The sequence below is a fragment of the Phocoena sinus genome, chromosome 20 (genome assembly GCF_008692025.1).
Source record: "Phocoena sinus isolate mPhoSin1 chromosome 20, mPhoSin1.pri, whole genome shotgun sequence".
NCBI classification, from domain to species: domain Eukaryota; kingdom Metazoa; phylum Chordata; class Mammalia; order Artiodactyla; family Phocoenidae; genus Phocoena; species Phocoena sinus.
Genome location: NC_045782.1, coordinates 1629196 through 1651570, shown reverse-complemented (window position 1 = coordinate 1651570; position 22375 = coordinate 1629196). Strand labels below are relative to the sequence as shown.

Genomic DNA, 22375 nt, shown 5'->3' with positions numbered 1-22375 from the left:
GACCCAACGCAGCCAAAAATAAATAAATTTATTTTTTTTTTAAAAAATGTACAGGCAAATGTTCTAGTTGCTGCTTCCTGAGGCAGTGGAAACAGGGCAAACAACACACTAACCAGCCAGCTTGGTAGGAAAGGCTGGGGATGAGGGGTGTGTCAGGGCTCGCTCTGGAAGCTCTGACATGTTACTGGGGATCTAGAAGGCCACACGCACGCCTAGGGCTGCACAGAGGCTCAAGAAAGACCAGGAAGGACCTAAGCTCTCACCTGGGGCTGAACTTGAGACGCTGCATGAACAGGAAGTGAAAGTTAAGGCCAAGCCGTAAACTGCCTGGCGGGGTGTTGAAGGTGAACCTGACGCATGTAGAGAGCCCGTCAGCCAAGACCGGGAGATGTCTGGGATGCAGACCGTCCAGTCATTAGCTGACCTCTAAGCTAACGCAGCAGAGACTTCAGTGGCCACACTCAACGAAGAGTACAGACCTTTACCGAAATAGCTCTTAGAAGTCACTAAGCAAACAAGAGCATCGACAACAAGAACCCAGGGGCCGGGGTGAACATGACTTCCAGAATTGCCAACATTATGATATTTTAAAATGTCTAGGTTTCACACAGAGAGCAGACATGCGGTGGCTGTGGGGGAGGGGTGGAGTGGGAGTGTGGGGTTCACAGAGGCAAACTATAGGACGGATAAAAAACAAGGTCCTGCTGTAGAGCACAGGGACCTATAGTCAAATTTTGTAATAACCTGTAAGGGAAAAGAATCTGAAAAAGAATCTATTTATATATGTATAACTGAATCATTTTGCTGTACAGCAGAAATGAACACAACATTGTAAATCAACTAGATGTCCACTAAAAAAAAACCCAAATCTAGTTTTCAAAAAAAATTGTCATGTAAAGAAACAACAAAGTATGGTCCACATACAGGGTGAAAAAGGGAATAAATAAAAATTGTCTCCGAGGAAGCACAGACGTTGGACTCGCTAAAATAGACTTTTAAATCATCTATTTCAAATATATATTCAGGGTTAGGGAAAACCATGTCTAAAGAACTAAAGGAAAGTATGAGAATGATGCCTCGCCAAATAGATACTATCAATAAAGAGACAGAAATTATAAAAAATAAAATCCATGGAGTTGAAAAATCCAAAAAATAAAATGAGAAATTCACTAGAGGGCCTCAACAGTAGATCTGAGCAGGCAGAAGGAAGAATCAGTGAACCTTAAGGTAAGCAAATCGCAATTATTTAGACTAAGGAACGGAAAGAAAAAGGAACAAAGAGAAATGAAGACCTGTTGGAACACCATGAAATATAACAACACGCACATAATGGGAGTGCCAGAGGTGAGAAAGACAGAAAAGATATTTGAAGGAAGAATGGCTGAATACTTCCCAAATTTGATAAAAGACATGAATCCAAGAGACTCAACAAACTCCAAACAAGATATACTCAAGAGGGAGACGAGTCATTTGCTGAGAGTGATGGCTGAGGGTGGTACAGTGGGGTCAGTGGTTTGAGGAGCGTGGAGAAGGTCTGATATGGACTGCAGTGACGGACAGTGAGATGGCCAAAGAAAAGCAAGATGGACTTGCTTTTGATGCTGAGGGTCTAACTGTGGCCATAAGCTCCTAGTGGAACCAGCATGCCCTCTTCCATGACTTTTCCAAAAGTGATGTGCTACGGACACCAACAGTGTGCACCTGGGTTCCTCCAGGCCGGGGTTCAGCCACACAGGAGGGATTCAGGAATTCCTCCAACAATGAGCCATGGCACCTACGCTACATAAGGGAAGGCGTAAAGGCAGGAATGTCATGACGGACTGAGAAAGAGCGCAGGACCAGAGGAGTCAACAGACTGGAGAGCCCAAGCAGCTGAGGAATCCTCTTAAGTAGACGTGGCTGTTGGAAGCGTTGGCGTTGTGGCCAACTGAGGACTGGAGCTGGAACAGTTACGTAATGACAAAGCCCCAAGCATGACCACGGGAGAGTGTGCCTGCAGAGAGCAGAGGTTACTGGGCTGAGGACTGGGGCACTGGACGGCTCATCCACGCAGATACTGAGTCCAGCCGGGATGCTGCTAGGGTCTGGGGGGCGAGAACACTATAGTGAAGATGCCAGAGTTTTAGGCAAAGGAGGAGGAAATGGAGATATACAAGCATGTATCACGTGTACAGATGCCAGAAGCTGAAAAGGATAGGAAGTAGTGTCACTGACAGAATTAGGAACCCAAAATGTCAAGATGAGTCAAAAAATAAGAAAATAAAGATTGACGGGTACAAAAGTAGGATCTGCATTTGGGTCCAAGATGATAACCGCAGTGGGGCAGAATGTGGATGCTAGGGCTGCTCAGGGGCACACTGGCAACCAGCTCCACAGACAGTGTGGTACAGCCACCAAACACCTAATGCTTCACCAGAAGTCCATCAGGTAGAATGAGGTACAGTGGACATAGTTCTGCTCTAACTGGAGCTAAGAGCACTGCCTTCAGGTTTGTATGAATTCCAAAGTGGAGACTCAAAATCACATTCCATGGGAAATGTCTGAAGGAAGTTCAGATGGTTACCATGGAGAAGAGAGCATGAGAGATGCCTTCAAATACCTGCAGGTTGTTACCTCAGAAATGGATTTAGATTCCTCCAAGCACAAGAACCAGAATAAGTGGGTGAAAATTACGGGTACATTTCAGCTCAAAATAAGGAAGGTGTCCTGGGACTTACCTGGTGGCCCAGTGGTTAAGAAACCACCTGCCGATGCAGGAGACATGGGTTCAAGCCCTGGTCTGGGAAGATCCCACATGCTGTGGAGCAACTAAGCCCGTGCGCCACAACTACTGAGCCCACACTCTAGAGCCCATAAGCTGCAACTCCTGAGCCCGCGAGCCACAACTACTGAAGCCTGCGCACCTAGAGCCCATGCTCCACAACAAGAGAAGCCACTGCAATGAGAAGCCCATGCACTGCAACAAAGAGTAGCCCCAGCTCACCACAACTAGAAAACACCCACGCACAGTAACAAAGACCCAACACAGCCAAAAATAAATTAAAATTAAAAAAAAAAAAGGAAGGTGTCCTGAGAATCAAAGCTGCCTTCAGAGGTAGCAAGATCCTCACCCACTGAGGTTATGAAAGTGTAAGTTGGACAACCTGGCAAGGATGTTTTGGAGGAATCCTGATGTAAGATGAGTGATTACATCAAATACCCTTTTAGATCTCTTTAATTCTAAGATCTTACCAAATTTAGAAAGATTTGCCATTATTTCTTCAAGTTTTTTTCCTGTCCCCTCTCCTCTCTGTTTTGAGAACCCTAGTTACAGCCTTTTTAGGCCAATCACAGCTCACTGATGTTCCTATTTTTCCAGTCTTTTTTCTCACCGCATTTCATTTAGGATATGTATTATTGCTCTATCTTCAAGTTCACTAATCTTTTCTCCTACACTATTTCTAATCTGCTGTTACTCTCATCCGATATATTTTCATTTCAGACATTTTCTTTCAGCTCTATAAGTTCAATTTGTTTTTTAAAAAATCTTCGATGTCTTACTTTAGCATGGTCACGTTTTCCTCTATCTTCTTGAAAATACAAAACATAGTTATTAAAACTTTTACTATCCCTGTGTACTAATTCTATCATATGTTTCATTTCTGGGTTGCTTTCAACTGATTGATGTTTCTGTGGGTTTTAATGTCTTGCTCCTTTGTATACCTGGTAATTTTTAATTAGATGCAGACATCGTGAATTTTAGTTTGTCGAACACTGCATGTTCTTGTAATAATTTAAGTACTCTTGAGCTCTAATACAGTTAAATTTCTTGGAAACAATTTGATCCTTTCAGAGTCTGCTTTTAAGCTTTATTAGGTGGGACCAGAGCAGGCTTCATTCTAGGGCTAATTTTCCTTCTACTGAGGCAGGGTCCTTCTGAGAACTCCACCAGCCATCCCACGCATTACGAGGTTTTGTTCATTCCACGTGGTGGGAACACAAACTCTTCCCAACCCTTTATGAGCTTCAGGGATTGTTCTGCCTGCTCCTTTCAGGTGTTCCTTCCCGTCCCTCACCCCACCTCCCTGGCCTCAGGTGGGACCCTTACACGCACAGTTGGCTCAGCGGTCAGCTGAAGAACTTGAGGGAGAGCTTCCACAGATCTCCAAGGCGCTCTCCCTGCTCTGGGACTCTGCCTGGGAACTCGCCACAGAGCCTCCCCACTCCCAACTCCATTTCCCCAACCCAAGGAGATGGGGGGCTTTCCCAGGGCCCCTGTCTGCGCTTTGTCCTGGAAACTCCCTCACGGTAAGCTGGGGCAATCACGGGGTTCTCCTCGGGGATTCATCTGGGCTGCCTGTGGTCCAATGTCTGAACGCCATATTTTAAAATACAGATTTTGTCCCGTTTTTTAGTTGTTTAAGACAGGAGCGTAAATCTAGTTCCTGTGCCTCCATCTGACCACCTCCCTAGCCCTAAGATTTTACAAGAATATATTTAAGCACTGGTCTAAAACCAGTGGGGTTGGGTGAAACTAGAAGAGCACACTTAAAAGTAATAAAACCGAATTTCTCCATAAGCATAATCTGAGGCAACTGGTGCAAATTACTGAAGCTTTTTCATAAGGATTTGGTTTATTCAAGACACTTTATTGCATCTAACTAATTACACAGATAGCTAGTGGGAAGGAGCCGCATGGCACAGGGATATTGGCTCGGTGCTTTGTGACCGCCTGGAGGGGTGGGACAGGGAGGGTGGGAGGGAGGGAGACGCAAGAGGGAAGAGAGATGGGAACATATGTATATGTATAACTGATTCACTTTGTTATAAAGCAGAAACTAACACACCATTGTAAAGCAATTATACCCCAATAAAGATGTTATAAATAAATAAATAAAATAATTACACAAACACTGCATCATTACAGAAAATGCAGTAAAATTCAACCTAAGATTGGGTCAGTGGTTTATGCAAACACTGCCCAGATGATTCAGGCGTGCTGGCTGCCAGCGTGCCCTGGACAGGGAGGTGCCTTTCTGGGGATGAGGTTTTTTCCATGTTATTTTTCTGGGTATCTCTGGGCAAAAACACTGAGCACAAGAGAAAGCCCACTTGCGTTTGATAAATGAACTGGGTATTGGAGGGGTGGAGGGGGTTTCCATGGGCTTCCTTCATTCAAACCTGTTCCGATTCACTGCCAGCTGCACTACAGATTTTCCTGTGGAGTAAAATGCTATTCACCTCTCAGAGTCAGAAAAGTATAGTGAAGAAAGAAAGCATAAAACTAAAAATGTTCTCCTAGAAGATGGTACATACTTGTCACTGGTGAATGCATAGGCTACCACATCCTTTAAAGCAGCAAGTAAGATACCGGTTACAAGTGCGCAAACACCTGGAAAATACAGAGAAACAACAGGAAATGAAAAGCTCCCGAGTGATAAATCCTCGTACTGACTTGTCATGAGATAGTTGTGTCAATGATTTAAGAAATGTAATAATTTAAAGTGTTTCTTCTTACTGTCTAGGAAAAGAGCACCTAAGGTCAGATGATTCTAACTTCTTTTTCTAAGGGAGACTGATAGAAAAGATGTTCGATAAGAATGACAACATCATCAGAATCTTCTCTAACTGCTCAGATTCCAGAACATTCAAACTGCCTAAGGGTCAGTGATCCAGGAACCTGGAGAGCTGGGCACACAGATTCTGGTCAGAAATAAGCCTGCATGGGCTTCCCTGGTGGCGCAGTGGTTGAGATGCAGGGGACACGGGTTCGTGCCCCGGTCCGGGAGGATCCCACGTGCCGCGGAGCGGCTGGGTCCGTGAGCCATGGCCGCTGAGCCTGCACGTCCGGAGCCTGTGCTCCGCAGCGGGAGAGGCCACAACGGTGAGAGGCCCACGTACCGCAAAAAGAAAGAAAGAAGCCCGCACGTGACACCAACTGCCTTTGAAATGATTCCTGTTAGTACCAAGTGGAACAGTATTTAGCTGGTGCCTAATCACAGAAAGTCTCATTTAGGTGCTTCATTTAACTGAGTAAACAGGAGGCAGCATAAAGAAGAAGGGTTGCAGCTGCGTTTACACACGTAAGTCAATTCCCAGAGAAACTACGATATATATTTCTCAACTTGGATACCGCTGCGGCCAGCGAGCAGCAGTGCCACACTCACCTGCACACAGGAGGGCGGTGGTACAGGAGTGTCGTGCCTGCTGGGCATCCCCTGCCCCCAGGGCGCTGCCCACCCGGACGCTGGCTGCCACGCCAAGGCCTAGAGGCACCTAGAAATGAATGATCACAAAATCACGAGGAGGAGTCAGAGGGTCTGAAAATCAGAGTATCAGTGCACTGGAGTCTACCTGCGCGGAAACCCAGGACAGAGTCAGAGCCCCGGGTTCTAGACCCGGTTCCAGTACGTCCTTGCCGTGTGACTGGAAACAAGTGGCTTGGCCTCGCCCACTGTTACAGATGTGTAACAGCCGCCCTGACCGCTGCCCCCATCAGAGGCATCAGAGTAGAACCTCCTAAAGATGCTGGATTTGAGGGCAAAGCACCTCCCTTATTAGCTAAACATATACTATCAAGAGTCAATTCAACTTTGCTACATTTTGCAAGATTTAATGAACTTTAAATATATAAATCATTCTTAAAAATGAAACGAATCATGTGAAAAAAGCACTTAGAACAAAGCCTGGCACACTGTAGGAATTCCGCAAAAGCTGATGAAATCTGACTCCACCATACGTTATGTGTCCAACATTCCTATGTCTAATTACCCATTAAATCAAACTATGGCCCTTCATAGATGCCCAAACTTTATTTAATTACTGGTTATGGAAATCTGAAGCTATGTGCTTGCTTGCTTCTTAAATAGACCATTATTCGACTTGCAGGGTCATGTCGGTTGTTCTCCCGTGATGACGGTGCTGCCCTCGGGGGCTGTTTTTGAAACACGGGTTGTGTAGTAACCTGATTTAGTTCTCAGGTCTGCTTTTAATAATTTATACGTCAGCTTTAACTTCTATTCCTACTAGAAGCAGCCGCCTCCTGAAAGCCGTCTACTTTGTTGCTGTTTGAGAACCAGCCTAAGTGAAGTTGAAAAAAAATATGTATTAAAAATTGTTAAGTTTAAGAACTTGAAAAGCAATGGACCTGACTATATAAAAAGTTACAAGACTTGTGGGCTCAAAGTATACATATTGGCTTCAGCCCCAGATGAATGGCCAGCTCACATGCTTAACCCCCTTCCTTCCCCAAATGCCACTAAAATGTCAGTAAAGATGCTTAACAGAGAAGAAACTCATTAACAACTCTGAGACTAAGTGAGCTGATGAGCTTCTGGAAGAGGGGAAGGACAACAGGAAGCCAAAGTCCAGATGAGAAAGAGGAAAAGGCTACATCCCACTCCTTCTTCCCACAGGGGCCCCAGGAGGCAATGATAAGCAGTCCTGTGGACTCATGACAGGGTCACAGACAGCACAGCCAGACCCCATTGCTGACCACCCCTCCCTCTCAGACTCACTGCACAGCGACTGGTGGTGTGAGTGCCTCAGAGCCAAGCCCTTCTCGTCTTGGGGGATGGGAGGCGGGGTGGGGCAGTGGGGGAGGTCAGGACTGCTGCTCCCTGCTCCCCACGCATAAATCCTTAAGTGAAGATGTCATGTGACAGATCCCACCTCTGTACTGATCCTTCCCACGCAGGGGAGAGGTCTGCTGGAGAAAAATCCACAAACAGGTCAGGAAAGCCATGTCAGCCATTTAGTTAATAAATCAACGCATTTTCCTTTTCTTGCCTAATTGCACAAGCTCGAATCTCCAATAAAATGTTCATTATAATTGTTGAATATTAAGATTCGTGTTACTTCAGTTATCTGATGGTCTCTGTCTCTCATCAAATGTCTCTGAATACGGCATCCCCGCCAGTCTCTATCCTCTCCCTGTGGAATTCCTACTAGATAGAAGATATATAATGGGTCTACATCTTTCACGTGTTCCAGTTCTACTTTTTCTCACTTGTATTTACTGTGGCAAAATACACGCAACGTGAAATTTACCATGTTAGCCATTTCTTCCCTTCTTATTCTGGTAATTACTATGTGGTGTATTTTTTTTTTAACCATTAATAACCATTTTAAAGTACGCACTTCAGTGGTATTAAAATACTTTTGTAATGCTGTGCAACCATCACCACCATCATCTCCAGAACTCTTTTCATCTCCTAAAGCTGAAACCCTGTGCCCATTAAACAATAAATCCTCACTCCCCCTTCCCCCAGACGCTGGCAACCACCCTTCTACGCTGTCTCTGTTGACTAGTCTAAGCACCACATGAGTGGACTTGTACAATATTTGTCTTTTTATGTATGGCTTATTTCATTTAGCATAATGTCCTCAAGGTTCATCCACACTGTTCCATGTGTCAGAATCTCCTTCCCTTTTTAACAATAATGATAACCCCATTGTATGTATATATCACATTCTGTTTAACCATTCATCTGTGGAAGGACATTGAGGCTGCTTCCACCTTTTGGCTCTTGTGAATAAGGCTGCTGTGAACATGAGTGTGAAAATATCTCTTTGAGATCCTCCTTTCAACTCTTCTGGGTATACATCCAAAAGTGGAATTGCTGGGTCATATGGTGATTCTATTTTTAATTTTTTAGGAACTACCGTTTTTCTATTTTCCCATGGCTGCATCATTTTACATTCCAACCAACACTGCATAAGGGTTCCAATATTTCTACACCCTCGCCGACACTTATCTTCTGTTTCTTTTCTTTTTTTTCTTTTTTCTTGAGAGTAGCCATTCTAATGGGTGTGAGGAGGTATCTCACTGTAGTTTTGATTTGCATTTCCTAATGATCGGTGATACTGAGCATCTTTTCATGTGCTTATTGGCCATCTGTATATCTTCCTTGGCGATAATACCCATTCAAGTCCTTTGCTCATTTTAACAACAGGATGTTTTGGTTTTTGTTATTGAGTTTTAAGAGTTGTCTATATATTCTGATTAGTAATCTTTATCACATAGGTGATTTGCAAATATTTTCTCCCATTCTGTGGGCTGCCTTTTTACTCTGTTGATACTTTTTTTTTTTTTAAATCTTTTATTAATAGCCATCCCCCTTTTTTTTTTTTTTTTTTTTTTTGCGGTACGCGGGCCTCTCACTGTTGTGGCCTCTCCCGCTGCAGAGCACAGGCTCCAGACGTGCAGGCTCAGCAGCCATGGCTCACGGGCCCAGCCACTCCACGGCACGTGGGATCTTCCCAGACCGGGGCACGAACCCGTGTCCCCTGCATCGGCAGGCGGACGCTCAACCACTGCGCCACCAGGGAAGCCCGATACTGTCTTTTGATGCACAAAATTATAAAATTTTTATAAAGTCGAATTCTCTATTTTTTCTTTTGTTGCCTGTGCCTTTGCTGTCATAGCCAAGAAGTCATTGCCAAATCCAATGTTGTGAAGGTTTTGCCTTGTGTATATACTTCTAAGAGTTTTATTGCTTTAAGTCTTAGATCCACTTTGAGTTGATCTTTGCACATGGTGTTAGGTAAGGTCCAACTTCATTCTTTTGCGTGTGGATATCCAGTTTTCCCAGGAACATTTGTTTTTGTCAAAAATCACTTGACAATATATGTGAGGGTTTACTTCTGGACTCTCTATTCTATTTCATTGGTCTGCATATCTAATTCCATCTATTTATATGCCTTTGTTTTGTGATGGGAATTTCCACAGATCTATCTTCAAGTTCATTATTTGATTTTTCAGTTTTAACTAATCTATGAAGTATTAAATTTCTGTGGCTATATTTTCAATTTTTTAAAATCCTACTTGGTTCTTTTCCAAATATTGCTCTTTGAGTTTCAATTTCTTCTTTTATGTTGAATGATTTTGAACGTACGACTTTTCTACTCTCTGATTATTATACCATCATCTCAAACTCCAAACTCTAACTTTCCTGTTTACTGTATCTGTTAACTCTTGCTCTCGGTGGATTATTTCTCTGTATTTTATCATTTTTATTTTAAGTTCACCACTAAGGGGACTTGTTTTTTTCCCATAAAAATAATGAACACTTATTGCTTCACAGTCTCTAACAAAGGGAAGCCTGGGACAAGAAACAGAAACTCGAATGGTGGTTGCCAGAGGCTGAGGGCAGGAGGAATGGGAATTATTCAATGGGCAGAGTTTCAGTTTTGCAGGAGGAAAAAGTTCTGGAGATTGCTTGTACAACCATCAAAATATGCTTAACACTACTGAATTGGGCAGTTAAAATGGTAGTTAAGATGGTAGACTTTACGTTATGTGTACTTTACCACAATTAAAAATAAAAATTCATTTAAAAATGAAGCCTGTGATAGAACAGGTAGAAAAACAGAAGATATGAAGATAAGGTAGAATTGGTAGATAGCCTCGGTTTACTGCAAACCTATAAACAAGCTCCATGGGACTTCCCCGGTGGCCCAGTGGTTAAGAATCCACCTTCCGATGCAGGCGACTTGGGTTTGATCCCTGGTTGGGAACTAAGATCCCAAATGGTGCAGGGCAACTAAGCCTGCTTGCTGCAACTACAGAGCCCACATGCTCTGGAGCCCGCATGCCACAACTAGAGAGCCGCGTGCTGCAACTACTGAGCCCGCACGCTCTAGAGTCTGCACACCACAACTAGAGAGAAGCCCACGTGCCGCAATGAAGAGCCCACATGCTGCAATTAAGACCCAACACAGCCAAATAAATAAATAAATAAAAATACTATAAACAAACAAACAGGGCTTCCCTGGTGGCGCAATGGTTGAGAGTCCGCCTGCCGATGCAGGGGATACGGGTTCGTGCCCCGGTCCGGGAAGATCCCACATGCCATGGAGCAACTAACCCCGTGCGCCACAACTACTGAAGCTGGCGCACCTAGAGCCCATGCTCCGCCACAAGAGAAGCCACTGCAATGAGAAGCCCACACACCAAAACGAAGACCCAATGCAGCAAAGATAAATTAATTAACTACTTTAAAAAAAAACAGAAGCAAAACCAAATCGTGCCTTGATGGAATCCTTCCCCCATCAACAGCCAATCCTCTAGACAGAACTGACTGACTCCCAGCAGCCTCTGCTTCCTCACCCCGAGAAGGTCGGTGCCCACATCTGCCTCCTGCTTTTCATCACTCCAGAACGTCTCCAATGACCCTAAATCCAAGGGACCCTTCCCACTCTCTTCCCCGGCTTCTTCCACGACCTGTTCTTGGGGTCGCCCCCCTTCCCCACCTGCCTGGGCCTGGCTCTTGGTGGGGGTCTCCTTCTGCTGCTGACTCCTGTGTCTTGGGGTTTGCCCTTACACACCCTCCCGGCTCACTCCTACACGACCACGTCAATCCCCCACTAAGTCCTTCTTTCACTTTTAAGACTAAAAAACCATATGTAAACAGAAACAAAAATGGCCCCTCATCCTACTGCCCAGATGGCATCTGTTTTTCAAAAACAAGGAACAAAGGGCCTATATGTGCAGAACTGGAATATTCAGAAAGCCTCAGGAGGTAAAAGGCGTGACGCCACGCACTTGTTCAAGCCCGAAACCCTGGAGGCATCTGTGATCCTTCCCGTGCACTGCCAAGCCTCCCACACCCAAACCCTGGTCCTGTCACTTCCGCTCTGCCCGACGGCATCACTAACTCAGCCTCTCTGCCCCTTCTCCACCACCAGCCGCCTTCCACTGGCTCCCCTCGACGATTCCAACGGCCTCCTTCCCACCTCCCATCCCACACCTGTCCTCCAAGCCAGCTTCTACACAGCGGCAAGAAGCTTCTCTCCTTGCTAACCCCTCAGCTGGGCTCCTTTCAGGTCCCTGAACATGCAAGGGCTCTCCTGCATCCCTGCATCTCAGGGCCTGTGTGGTCAGCCCTGACTGTGGGCTTCGCGGGCTGGCACCTTCTCACCCTTCAAGTCCCCGCTTACACGGCAACTCAGGAGGACCGTTCCTCAACACCTGTCTAAAAAGGTGTCTGTCTCTGTGTTCATACAGCTTAGACTTTTTCTCGTTGTTTGCTTCTTCTATGGTGCATATTATATGTCTATATCGTGCTCTTATTCATCTATTTGCTTGTTCATCTCCACGCCAGCCCACCAGCCACGAGAGACAGGGACTGTCTGCACCTTACGCCCCACCGTATCCCGGCACCAAGTTATTTGCAGTAAACTCCATTATTTCCAATAACCGTGCCAGGCATTGTGCTAAGTATTTTATATAAGCTTGGTCTGAATTTGCACCTGCCGAGTAGGTATTATTTTTTCCCACTGTGTGTACGGGGAAAGTTAAGCTCAGAAAGGTTACGTAACGAGCCCAGCATCACACAGCTGGGAAGCAGCACGGCCAGGACCCACACCCAGCGGTGTGTCTGGCTCCAAAATCCACACTTGCTTCTCCAGCTGCGCTCCCCCCTCGCACCGTCTAACTCTCCGAGTGGACAGCACGGCATCGCCTTACCATGTAGGCCACAGACGCCAGTACATAAATGACGGCCTGGGCTCCAAGCTCTGTCACGCTCATCAATCCTGAAATGTTCAAAAAGTGGAGTAAAGTGAACATTTTCCTTACGAAACTAGAACCTACTGTAATTTCAGAGAAGCCAAGATTGCCCCCACAAGCATAATCCAATGGCAGAATTCAGTGTCTGTGCCAAGAAGAACCCCATTCAGGAAGCATCCGAGAACTGCAGCAGCTAAGATGGGATACAGGCTCATTCCAGAAGCCCCCACTTCACCAGGGAACAAAACACGGGGCTTAAGTAGAAAACCAGGCGGCGCCCGGGGGGTGCAGGTCATCCTTCAGGGAGACGGGGGACCACAGTATGGAGGGAAGGACAGAGGGCAGTGGAACTCCATGAGAAGTGATGGCACTATTAACGCATTCCAGTGTCCACAGAAACTTTCAGATCAAGTATTATTACCTTCTGTCTCTGCTGTTTCCTCTGTTCCTTCACTAGCAGTGGATGGCTAAGGTGAAAGCCCGTGACCAAAACTGTTCTAGGTCGGAAAGAAACAGAGCGAGGCTAAAACACAGCAAACTCCGTCACTCTGTAAATGCCCGAGGATCTCAGCACAATGCCTAGCAAAAGTCGGCTGAGCCCCACGGTGGCCAGAGTCCTGCCTGAGACCTAAACTCGGGCTTTGTTCTGCTCCGTGACCTCGGCAGGCCGCTCCGTGACCTTAGCCATCGTCCCTTTCAAAGCTACAAAATGAAAGGCAGTAGGGGTAGCACAAGGCCTCAGCCAACCTGAAGAGTGTGCCTACGGTTGGATGGGCAGTGAGACCTGTACTGAAATCTTCCACGAGGGCCTGATAAAACCAAGAGGAAGGAGGAGCAAACTTGGGTCTCCTGAAAAGCTCTGTAGACGTGATTAACCAGGCTGCTGACACGTTTCTACTGGAGTGCTGACCAACCTGCAAGGAAGGTTCCGACTTCAAAGGTCCACCACTCAATGCACACCATGAACATGCTGGGGATGGCCAGCTGGATGAAGGAGCCCCACTCCTGCAAACAGTCCCTGGTCCAACCTGGAGGACAGGAAAGAACACAGCATCTACTTTTCCACAGTCTGACACCAACAATTCTATCTCACACGCGTGCCTCCACCAAAAGCTCAGAGACTGGGAGGACCCGGTGTTCACCGGAAAAACAATATATTTTAAAGAGGTCAACAAGCCCAGAGTTTGAGATGGTGGGAACAGGGCTGACAAAATGTAGTGAAACTGAAGTCTGTATATGCCCTATGACCCACACGTTTCACTCCCGTTACACACAGCAGAGAAACTTGTGCAGAGTCCCATAAGAATGCACATAGGTATCCCTGTGGCCAGTGTGCTTGTGGGATGATGGGGGCATCAAGGATACAATCACTGGGGAGCTAGAAAAGTAAAATATGATGGATGGACACTATAGGGGAAAGTGGAACACTGGGCGTACACGTGGCAGAATGATTAGATGAACTCCACGGTGCTCACAAGCAACTGAAGTAAAACTGGATAAACTGAACTACATCAAAATTGAAAATGTCTGGGCGTTAAAGGACACAATCAACAGAGTGAAAGGGCAACACACGGGAGAAGATACTAGTAAATATTCCATCTGAAAAGGATACCTGGATATCATAACATCCAGAGTACAGAAAGAATTCCTACAGTTCAGCAGCAACGACAATTAAAAAGTGGGCAAAGGCTGGTGGTGCAGTGGTTAAGAATCCGCCTGCCAACACTGGGGACATGGGTTCGAGCCCTGGTCTGGGAAGTTCCCACATGCTGCAGAGCAACTAAGCCCATGTGTCATAACTACTGAGCCTGCACTCTAGAGCCCATGAGCCACAACTGCTGAGCCCACGTGCCACAACCACTGAGCCTGTGCACTTAGAGCCCACGCTCCGCAACAAGAGAAACCACCACAATGAGAAGCCCGCGCACCACAACGAAGAGTAGCCCCCGCTGTCCGCAACTAGAGACAGCCCACGCACAGCAACCAAGACCCAACACAGCCAATAAATAAATAAATTAAAAAACAAACAAAAGAAACAAAAAAAATGGGCAAAGGACTCGAGCAGACATTTCTCCAAAGAGGATACACAAATAGCCAACTGGCACATTTTTAAAAAACGCTCAACATCGCTGATCATTAGGAAAATGCAAATCAAAAAAAAACACAATAAGGTATCATCTCACACCCATCAGGCGGCTGCTTTAAAACAACACACAAATAGAAAATAACAAGTGTTGGTGAGGATGTGGATAAACTGGAAGCCTTGTGCACTATTGGTGGGAATGTAAAATGATGCAGCCGCTATGGGAAAACAGTATGGCGGTTCCTCAAAAAATTTAAAACAGAACTACCATATGGTCCGGCAAAATCATTTCTTAAAATATATATGTATAAAAGAATTGAAAGCAGGATCTCAAAGAGATATTTGTATACCCACGTTCATAGCAGTATTATTCACAATAGTCAAAAGGTAGAAGCAACCCAAATGTCCATTCACAGATGAATAAATAAGCAAAATGTGGTCTATACATACAATGGAATATTATCCAAACTTAATAAAGGAAGGAAATTCTGACACATGCTACAAAATGGATGAACCTCGAGCTCATTATGCTAACACATAAGACAAAGGCACAAAAGACAAATACTGTATAATTTTACTTATGTGAGATATCAAGAGTAGTCAAACTCACAGAATCAGAAAGGCAGACAGTGGTTGCCAGGAGCTGGGGGAAGGGAGCATGGAGAATTGTTAAATGGATACTGACATATGGGGAGAAATTGACAATAATACAATAGTAGTAGTAACACCCCACTTACATCAGTGGACAGAAAATCAATGTGGTCTTAAATGACACAATACACCAGTTGGACTTAACAGATATCTACGGGACATTGCAACCAAAAACAGCAGAATTACCCATTCTTTTCAAGTGCACAGTGGACATTCTGCAGGATCGATCACATGCTGAGCCACAAAACAGGCCTCAACAAATGTAACAACAATTTGTAACAACAAATGTAGGAGGACAGAAATTATATATCAAGCATTTTTTTCCAACCACAATAGTATGAAACTAGAAAACAACTTAGAAAGAAAAATGGGAAAAGAAGAAACACATGGAGACTGAAAAACATGCTACTAAAAAACCAATGGGTCAATTAAGAAATCAAAGAGGAAATCAGAAAATAACTTGATACAAATGAAAATGAAAACACAACACTGCAAAAATCTATGGTATACAGCACAAGCAGAGGGAAGTTTATAGCCATACAGGCCTTCCTCAAGACACAAGAAAAATCTCAAATAAACAACCTAACCTCCCACCTAAAAGAATTAGAAAAAGAAAAACAAAGCCCGAAGTCAGCAGAAGAAAGGAAGATCAGAGAGGAAATAAATGAAAGAGAGATTTTAAAAAAACACACAATAGAAAAGATCAATGAAACCCAGAGCTGGTTTTTTGAAAAGATAAACAAAACTGATAAACCTTTAGCCAGGCTCACCAAGAAGAAAAGAGAGAGGACCCAAATAAACAAAATAAGAAGATATTTGCAAACCATATATACAATAAGGGATTAATATCCAAAATATACAAAGAACTCATACAACTCAACATCAAAAAACAAACAATCCTGAGACTTCCCTGGTTGGTGCAGTGGTTAAGAATCTGCCTGCCAACGCAGGTTCGAGCCCTGGTCCAGGAAGATCCCACATGCTGCGGAGCAACTAAGTCCGTGCGCCACAACTACCGAACCTGCACTCTGGAGCCCACGAGCCACAACTACTGAGCCCGTGTGCCACAACTACTGAAGCCCGAGTGCCTAGAGCCCATGCTCCGAAACAAGAGAAGCCACTGCAATGAGAAGCCCGTGCACGGCAACGAAGAGGAGCCCCCGCTCGCCGAAACTAGAGAAAGCCCGTGCAGAGCAATGAAGACCCAACGCAGCCAAAAATAAATAATAAAAATTTTTTTAATTAAAAAAAATCTGATTAAAAAAAGGCAGAAGACTTGAATAGACATTTTTCCAAAGACGTACAGATGGCCAACAGGCACATGAAAAGATGCTCAACATCACTAATCATCAAGAGAAATGCAGATTAAAACTGCAATGAGATATCACCTCACACAGCTCAGAATGGCCATCAAAAAAGACCACAGATAACAAATGTTGGCAAGGGTGTGGAGAAAAGGGAACCCTCTTGCACTGTTGGTGAAAATGTAAATTGGTGCAGCCACTGTGGAGAACAGTATGGAGGTTCCTCAAAATTCTGAAAATAGAACTGCCATATATGATCCAGCAATCCCACTCCTGGGTATATATCCAAAAAATAAGGAAAAGACTAATTCAAAAGATATATGCACCCCAATGTTCAAAGCAGCACTATTCACAATAGCCAAGACATGGAAACAACCTAAATGTCCATCAGCAGAAGAATGGATAAAGAAGATGTGGTACGTATGTACAATGGAATATTACTCGGCTATAAAAAATGAAATAATGCCATTGGCAGCAACATGGATGGACCTGGAGGGTATTATGCTTTATGAAATAAGTGAGACAGAGGAAGACAAATACTGTATGGTACCACTTATATTTCTAAGAAATAAAACAAACTAGTGAATATAATGAAACAGAAATAGACGCACAGATACAGAGAACAAACTAGGGGTTATCAGTAGGGAGAGAGAAGGGGAAGGGGCAAAATAAAGGTAGGGGATTAAGGGTACAAACTATTGTGTATAAAATAAATAAGCTACCAGGATATGTTGTACAGCACAGGGAATATAGCCCATATTTTATAATAACTACAAATGGAGTATAATCTATAAAATTTTTCTCTCACTATACTGTACACCTGAAACTAATATCAAAAATTCACTATACCTAAATTTTAAAGAGTAATAAAAAGAATTTTACTTGTCCCTTTCCGTCAAGACTGGAAAGGAGGGGCTTCCCTGGTGGCGCAGTGGTTAAGAATCCGCCTGCCAATGCAGGGGGACACGGGTTTGATCCCTGGTCCGGGAAGATCCCACATGCCGCGGAGCAACTAAGCCCGTGCGCCACAAGTACTGAGCCTGCGCTCTAGAGCCCGTGAGCCACAACTGCCGAGCCTGCATGCTGCAACTACTGAAGCCTGCGTGCCTAGAGCCCATGCTCTGCAACAAGAGAAGCCACCGCAATGAGAACCCTGCGCACTGCAACGAAGAGTAGCCCCCGCTCGCCGCAACTAGAGGAAGCCTGCACACAGCAACCAAAACCCAATGCAGCCAAAAATAAAATAAATAAAATTTTTTAAAAACCACAAAAAACAATTCTTAAAAAAAAAAAAAAGACTGTAACAATTAAAATTCTCTCTTCACACATGGCACCATCCTATACCTACCCAAAGAATCCACAAGAAAGCTCCTAGAAAGAACAGATCACTTCAGCAAAGTGTCAGGTACAAGATCAACAGAAAGGGACAGAAAGTAGATTAGAGGTTACCCAGGGCTGGGCAGAGGGAAAATGGGAAGTTACTGCTTAATGGGTGGAGTTTCTATTTGGAGAGAGAAAAATGTTTTAGAAATGGATGGTGGTGATGGTTGCGTAACACTGTGAATGTACTTAAGGGCACTAAGTTGTACATTTTAAAACGGTTAAAATGTCAAATTTTACATTACATATATTTTACCACAATTCAAAAAATAGAGAACAGAAACAGATCTATTGGGCTTCCCTGGTGGCGCAGTGGTTGAGAGTCCGCCTGCCGATGCAGGGTACGCGGGTTCATGCCCCGGTCCGGGAAGATCCCACAGGCCGCGGAGCAGCTGGGCCCGTGAGCCATGGCCGCTGAGCCTGCGCGTCCAGAGCCTGTGCTCCGCAGCGGGAGAGACCACAACCGTGAGAGGCCCGCGTACCAGAAAAAAAAAAAAAAAAAACCATCTATTTTACTAAATTTACAAATGGATGTTAGGATACTTAAGGGACTTTAGCCAAGTTGAAAGTGGTGCTGATTGTTTAAGAGTTCCATCTGTTCGTGTGATTTGATAAGACATTAATCAAACTTCACTTGAACAGAGCAGAGTGATTTGCAAGAAACAGCTAGGATTTTGTATTTTAACTCACTTAATATTAATTCTTACAAACCAGTAGGTTTCTATGAACAAAAGCTGCCTTCGTAGATGTAAAAAAAAAAAAAAAAAAACAAATCACGTTGAACCTGTAACTTTTATATTTTCAGTAACTTAAATATTTTATAGAATTTTAAAATTTCCCAAAAGATAAAAACAAAAAAAGTCTGAGGGAAAAAAAAATTCAGAGACCAGAATCACATCTTTCTGAACAATAAATAACATAAGAAATTAATGTCCTCATTACCTCCCCAGGTGTGGACGTGGATTTTTTTCCACCACACGTACAGGAAGAGAAGAGCAGACAGGGAGAACTGGGAAGTGGTGTTCGCCCAGGCAGATCCTCTGAAGGAGAAAAAGCTATTGTCACCCGTGAGTACATTCCTCCCAAATAATAAGCTTTCGCTCTCACAGTTATTAGATGAGCCCATAGCTCCTGGACTATCTTCTCTTTAAACACCAGATCCACTTATAATAGACTTGTTTTCCTTTCATCAAGACTGAATTTTTGTGGAAGAACCCAATGCTACTAGAAAAGTAAAAGGACATAAAGACTTATCACCCTTCCTTGTTCTGATAGCCTTAAATAAACCATCAAATTAAATTCTTAAACGTACTTAGTTCAAAGGCTATAGCAGGGATTTCCCTGGTGATCCAGTGGGTAAGACTCCCAATGCAGGGGGCCCGGGTTCGATCCCTGGTCGGGGAACTAGATCCCACATGCATGCCACAACTGAGACCCAGCACAGCAAAAGACAGATAGATGATAAATAAATAAGGCTATCGCAGACAGCTACTGTGTTCAACAACTGGTCTAGGGTCATAGTAGTTTTATTTCCCAGGATTATAACAAATTTCTCTTGTCTTGGGAAATAACCTGAGAGCATCGTCAATGGATGACATCTTAGCCCCACAAATAGAATGTGCCCTGTCCTGGCACAGAGACCAGGAACTCTGATTCTCTTCTATTTTTTCATTTCACTCTCCTGCCCAGTTCTCACATTTTTTCATTTCTTAATCCATCCCTGTGTTTTTCTCCTCTCACCCACCTGTTCCCAAACTGCCCTCTGTATATCTGTTTAAAAAAACCTTCTAAAAGACAGTCTCTGAGCTCCACCTTCAGAGAAGCCTGCTGAGATGCTTGTGTGGGTCAGTGTCACCACTTCTCAAACTTGGCCCCTGACTCTTCACTCCCCCACGGCCAAAGCCTCTTTCAGTTTTCTGGAAGGTGTTACAAATGTTTTTTCATTGATTGGTCTGTGTTCTAACTCTGCATAATCCTTCAATTAACGGCGTGTGTGTGTGTGTGTGTGTGTGTGTGTGTGTGTATACTTTTTTTTTTTTTTTGCGGTACGTGGGCCTCTCACTGTTGTGGCCTCTCCCGCCGCGGAGCACAGGCTCCGGACGCACAGGCTCAGCGGCCATGGCTCACGGGTCCAGCTGCTCCGCGGCATGTGGGATCCTTCCGGACCGGGGCATGAACCCGTGTCCCCTGCATCGGCAGGCGGACTCTCAACCACTGCCCCACCAGGGATGCCCATTGTATATATTTTTTACTGCAACCAACAGTAAGAATTAAATTTCCGTCACTATCCAGTACTCACATGCCATAGAAGCAAATGTCTCATGAAAAACACCCCCAGGCCATGTTCTATTTCCTGTTCTATTTCATCTTATTTCATTCATAATATATTTAATTTTTCAAAGTGCTGGTCATGACCCACGAAACCAGTTTTCATTATAAAGAAACACACTGCCCTAGGGAACTCCCTGGCGGTCCAGTGGTTAGGACTCTGCGCTTTCACTGCAGTGGCCCAGGTTCAGTCCCTGGTGGGGGAACTAAGATCCCACACGCTGTGCAGCAAGCCGAAAAAAAGAAAGAACTCACTGCCCTAAAGCACCTCAAAACTGCCGGGGCCCAGTCCACGAGTGCTGGTGAGACCACGCCAGCCACACGGAGGAAGCAGGCTCTGGGGGCCTCAAGTGAGGGGGGACCAGCTCGTGGCACCCGCCCAGGGAGGTCTTACTCCGTGTGACCCCCGCCTGCTCGAGCTTCTTCGAGACGGAATCTGGCTCCATTCCTTGACACCCCAGGGACAACGGGAAAACCCCTACAGGCCTCTGCCCACCTCCTGCCTTTGCTGGGGTCACCCCTCCCTGTCTGCCCAGGCTCGGGATCACCCTCCTCCGGGCGGGTGTCAGCTCCCCTCTCTCCCCGGACTAAGCCCCAACGTTCCTCCCTCCCGGGTTCCAGGGCACCCGCCGCCCATGAACACAGCTTGGCATTCCCCACTGGGCTGTCCCCTCCCCTGCATCCCGGCTGGCACACAGAAGGCACTCAGTACGTGGGGAATGGAGGGGTCACTACTCACGCCACTCCGAAGTCCAGGGCGTACAGCAGGAGGGCATTCACGCCCACGTTGAGGATGTTCGCTGCAATGCCAGTAACCACTTGAGGCAGGATGATACCCTAAGAGCCCCAGGCACACAGGGAAACGTGAGCCCTTTCAACAGCCTGTCAGCTGGGTGGCGCGAGGAGCAGGAAACGTATACATCGGTCTCTGCCGCCCGGTTCCCAGCACAGAGCTCCTAAACCCTTGCCATTCCCTCAGTGCGAAGAGCACCAGGGGCATCTCTTATTCTAATATCTGGTCTTTGACCCCACCTCTGACACGGAGCTCCTGAAAGCCTTATGAATTCCTTAGTTATAAGAGTACCAAGAGTATCTTTTGTTCTAATGAGGCGACCCAGGATGGGCTCCGGTCACCACGATTTTCAGGCTCCCCACCCCCACTCTCGAGAGGGGGGACGGGCTGGAAATGGAGCTAATGAACGAGCACACCCTTGTGAGGACACCTCCATAAAGTCCCAACAGCACGGGCTTCAGGGAGCTTCCAGGTGGGGGAACACGGGCATAAGCCCCTCCCCATACCCTGCCCCACGCACCTCTTCCACCCGGCTGCCCACCTGGATCCTTTATCATGTCGTTTTATAATAAACCAGTGAACAGTAAGAGAACAGTGATCCCGAGTTCTGTGAGGAGTTCTAGTAAATTAATCGAACCCAAGAGGAGGTCGTGGGAACCTCTGATTTATAGCCAACTGGTCAGCACAGGTGACAACCTGGACTTGCAGTGAGCATCTGGGGGGGTCAGGGGAGCAGGCACGTGGGACTGAGCCCGTAACCCGTGGGATCTGACGCCATCTCCAGGTACACAGTGTCAGAGTGAAACTGTACGACACCCAGCTGGTGCCCTGGACTGCTTGGTGTGGGGGGAAAAAACCCACGTCTGATGTCACTTCTGAGCGTGGTAGTCATGTGAGAGTGAAGGGCAAACGCAGGAGGAAGACTGAAGTTTTCCTGAACAGGTGATGAAACGAACGTTCAGAGTTAAACAGGAGACAATTTTAAATGACCGCGAAGTAACCCAAGACCAACAATAGCAGAGGTCGGGACCACGGGGCGTCGCCCCCACTGGTGCCGCCTGAGCCAGACCAGCCCGGTGGGTGACTGCCTCTGCGTGACGACGGCGGCACAGGCCACAGCAGCACAGGCCACAGCATCCCAGCGAGAAAAGAGAGGGGACACCCACGCCAAGAGCCAGCCGGGTCCCGGCGTGAGGTCTATAAGGAAAGACCACCTGCGAGGCGCCAGGACCGAGGCTGGGGTCACACGAGGTCACCTCATCCAGGGTACCCAGCGATGCCCGTGGCGGAGCAGGGGTACCGTGAACGCCCATCCCTTTATTCTTACTCACTTCGTTTGTATCTGC

The 22375-nt window shown here is 45.7% G+C and overlaps 1 protein-coding gene and 1 long non-coding RNA gene across 4 annotated transcripts in view; one reads left to right on the top strand and one right to left on the bottom strand.

Annotated features, from left to right (window-relative positions):
- Positions 1-22375, bottom strand: part of LOC116745041 (multidrug and toxin extrusion protein 2-like) — a 50497-nt gene that overhangs the window by 16689 nt on the left and 11433 nt on the right. The window contains exons 6-11 of the mRNA XM_032615338.1: positions 20976-21073; positions 18851-18948; positions 13405-13518; positions 12449-12516; positions 6147-6255; positions 5296-5371 (exon numbers count right to left, since the gene is read on the bottom strand). Of these exons, the coding sequence (XP_032471229.1) occupies positions 5296-5371; positions 6147-6255; positions 12449-12516; positions 13405-13518; positions 18851-18948; positions 20976-21073 (563 nt within the window). The remainder of the gene's footprint in view (positions 1-5295; positions 5372-6146; positions 6256-12448; positions 12517-13404; positions 13519-18850; positions 18949-20975; positions 21074-22375) is intronic.
- Positions 1-22375, top strand: part of LOC116745043 — an 85707-nt gene that overhangs the window by 59952 nt on the left and 3380 nt on the right. For all 3 annotated transcript variants that reach the window (XR_004347243.1, XR_004347245.1, XR_004347244.1), the window contains exon 3: positions 18859-18975. This is a non-coding gene — a long non-coding RNA (uncharacterized LOC116745043). The remainder of the gene's footprint in view (positions 1-18858; positions 18976-22375) is intronic.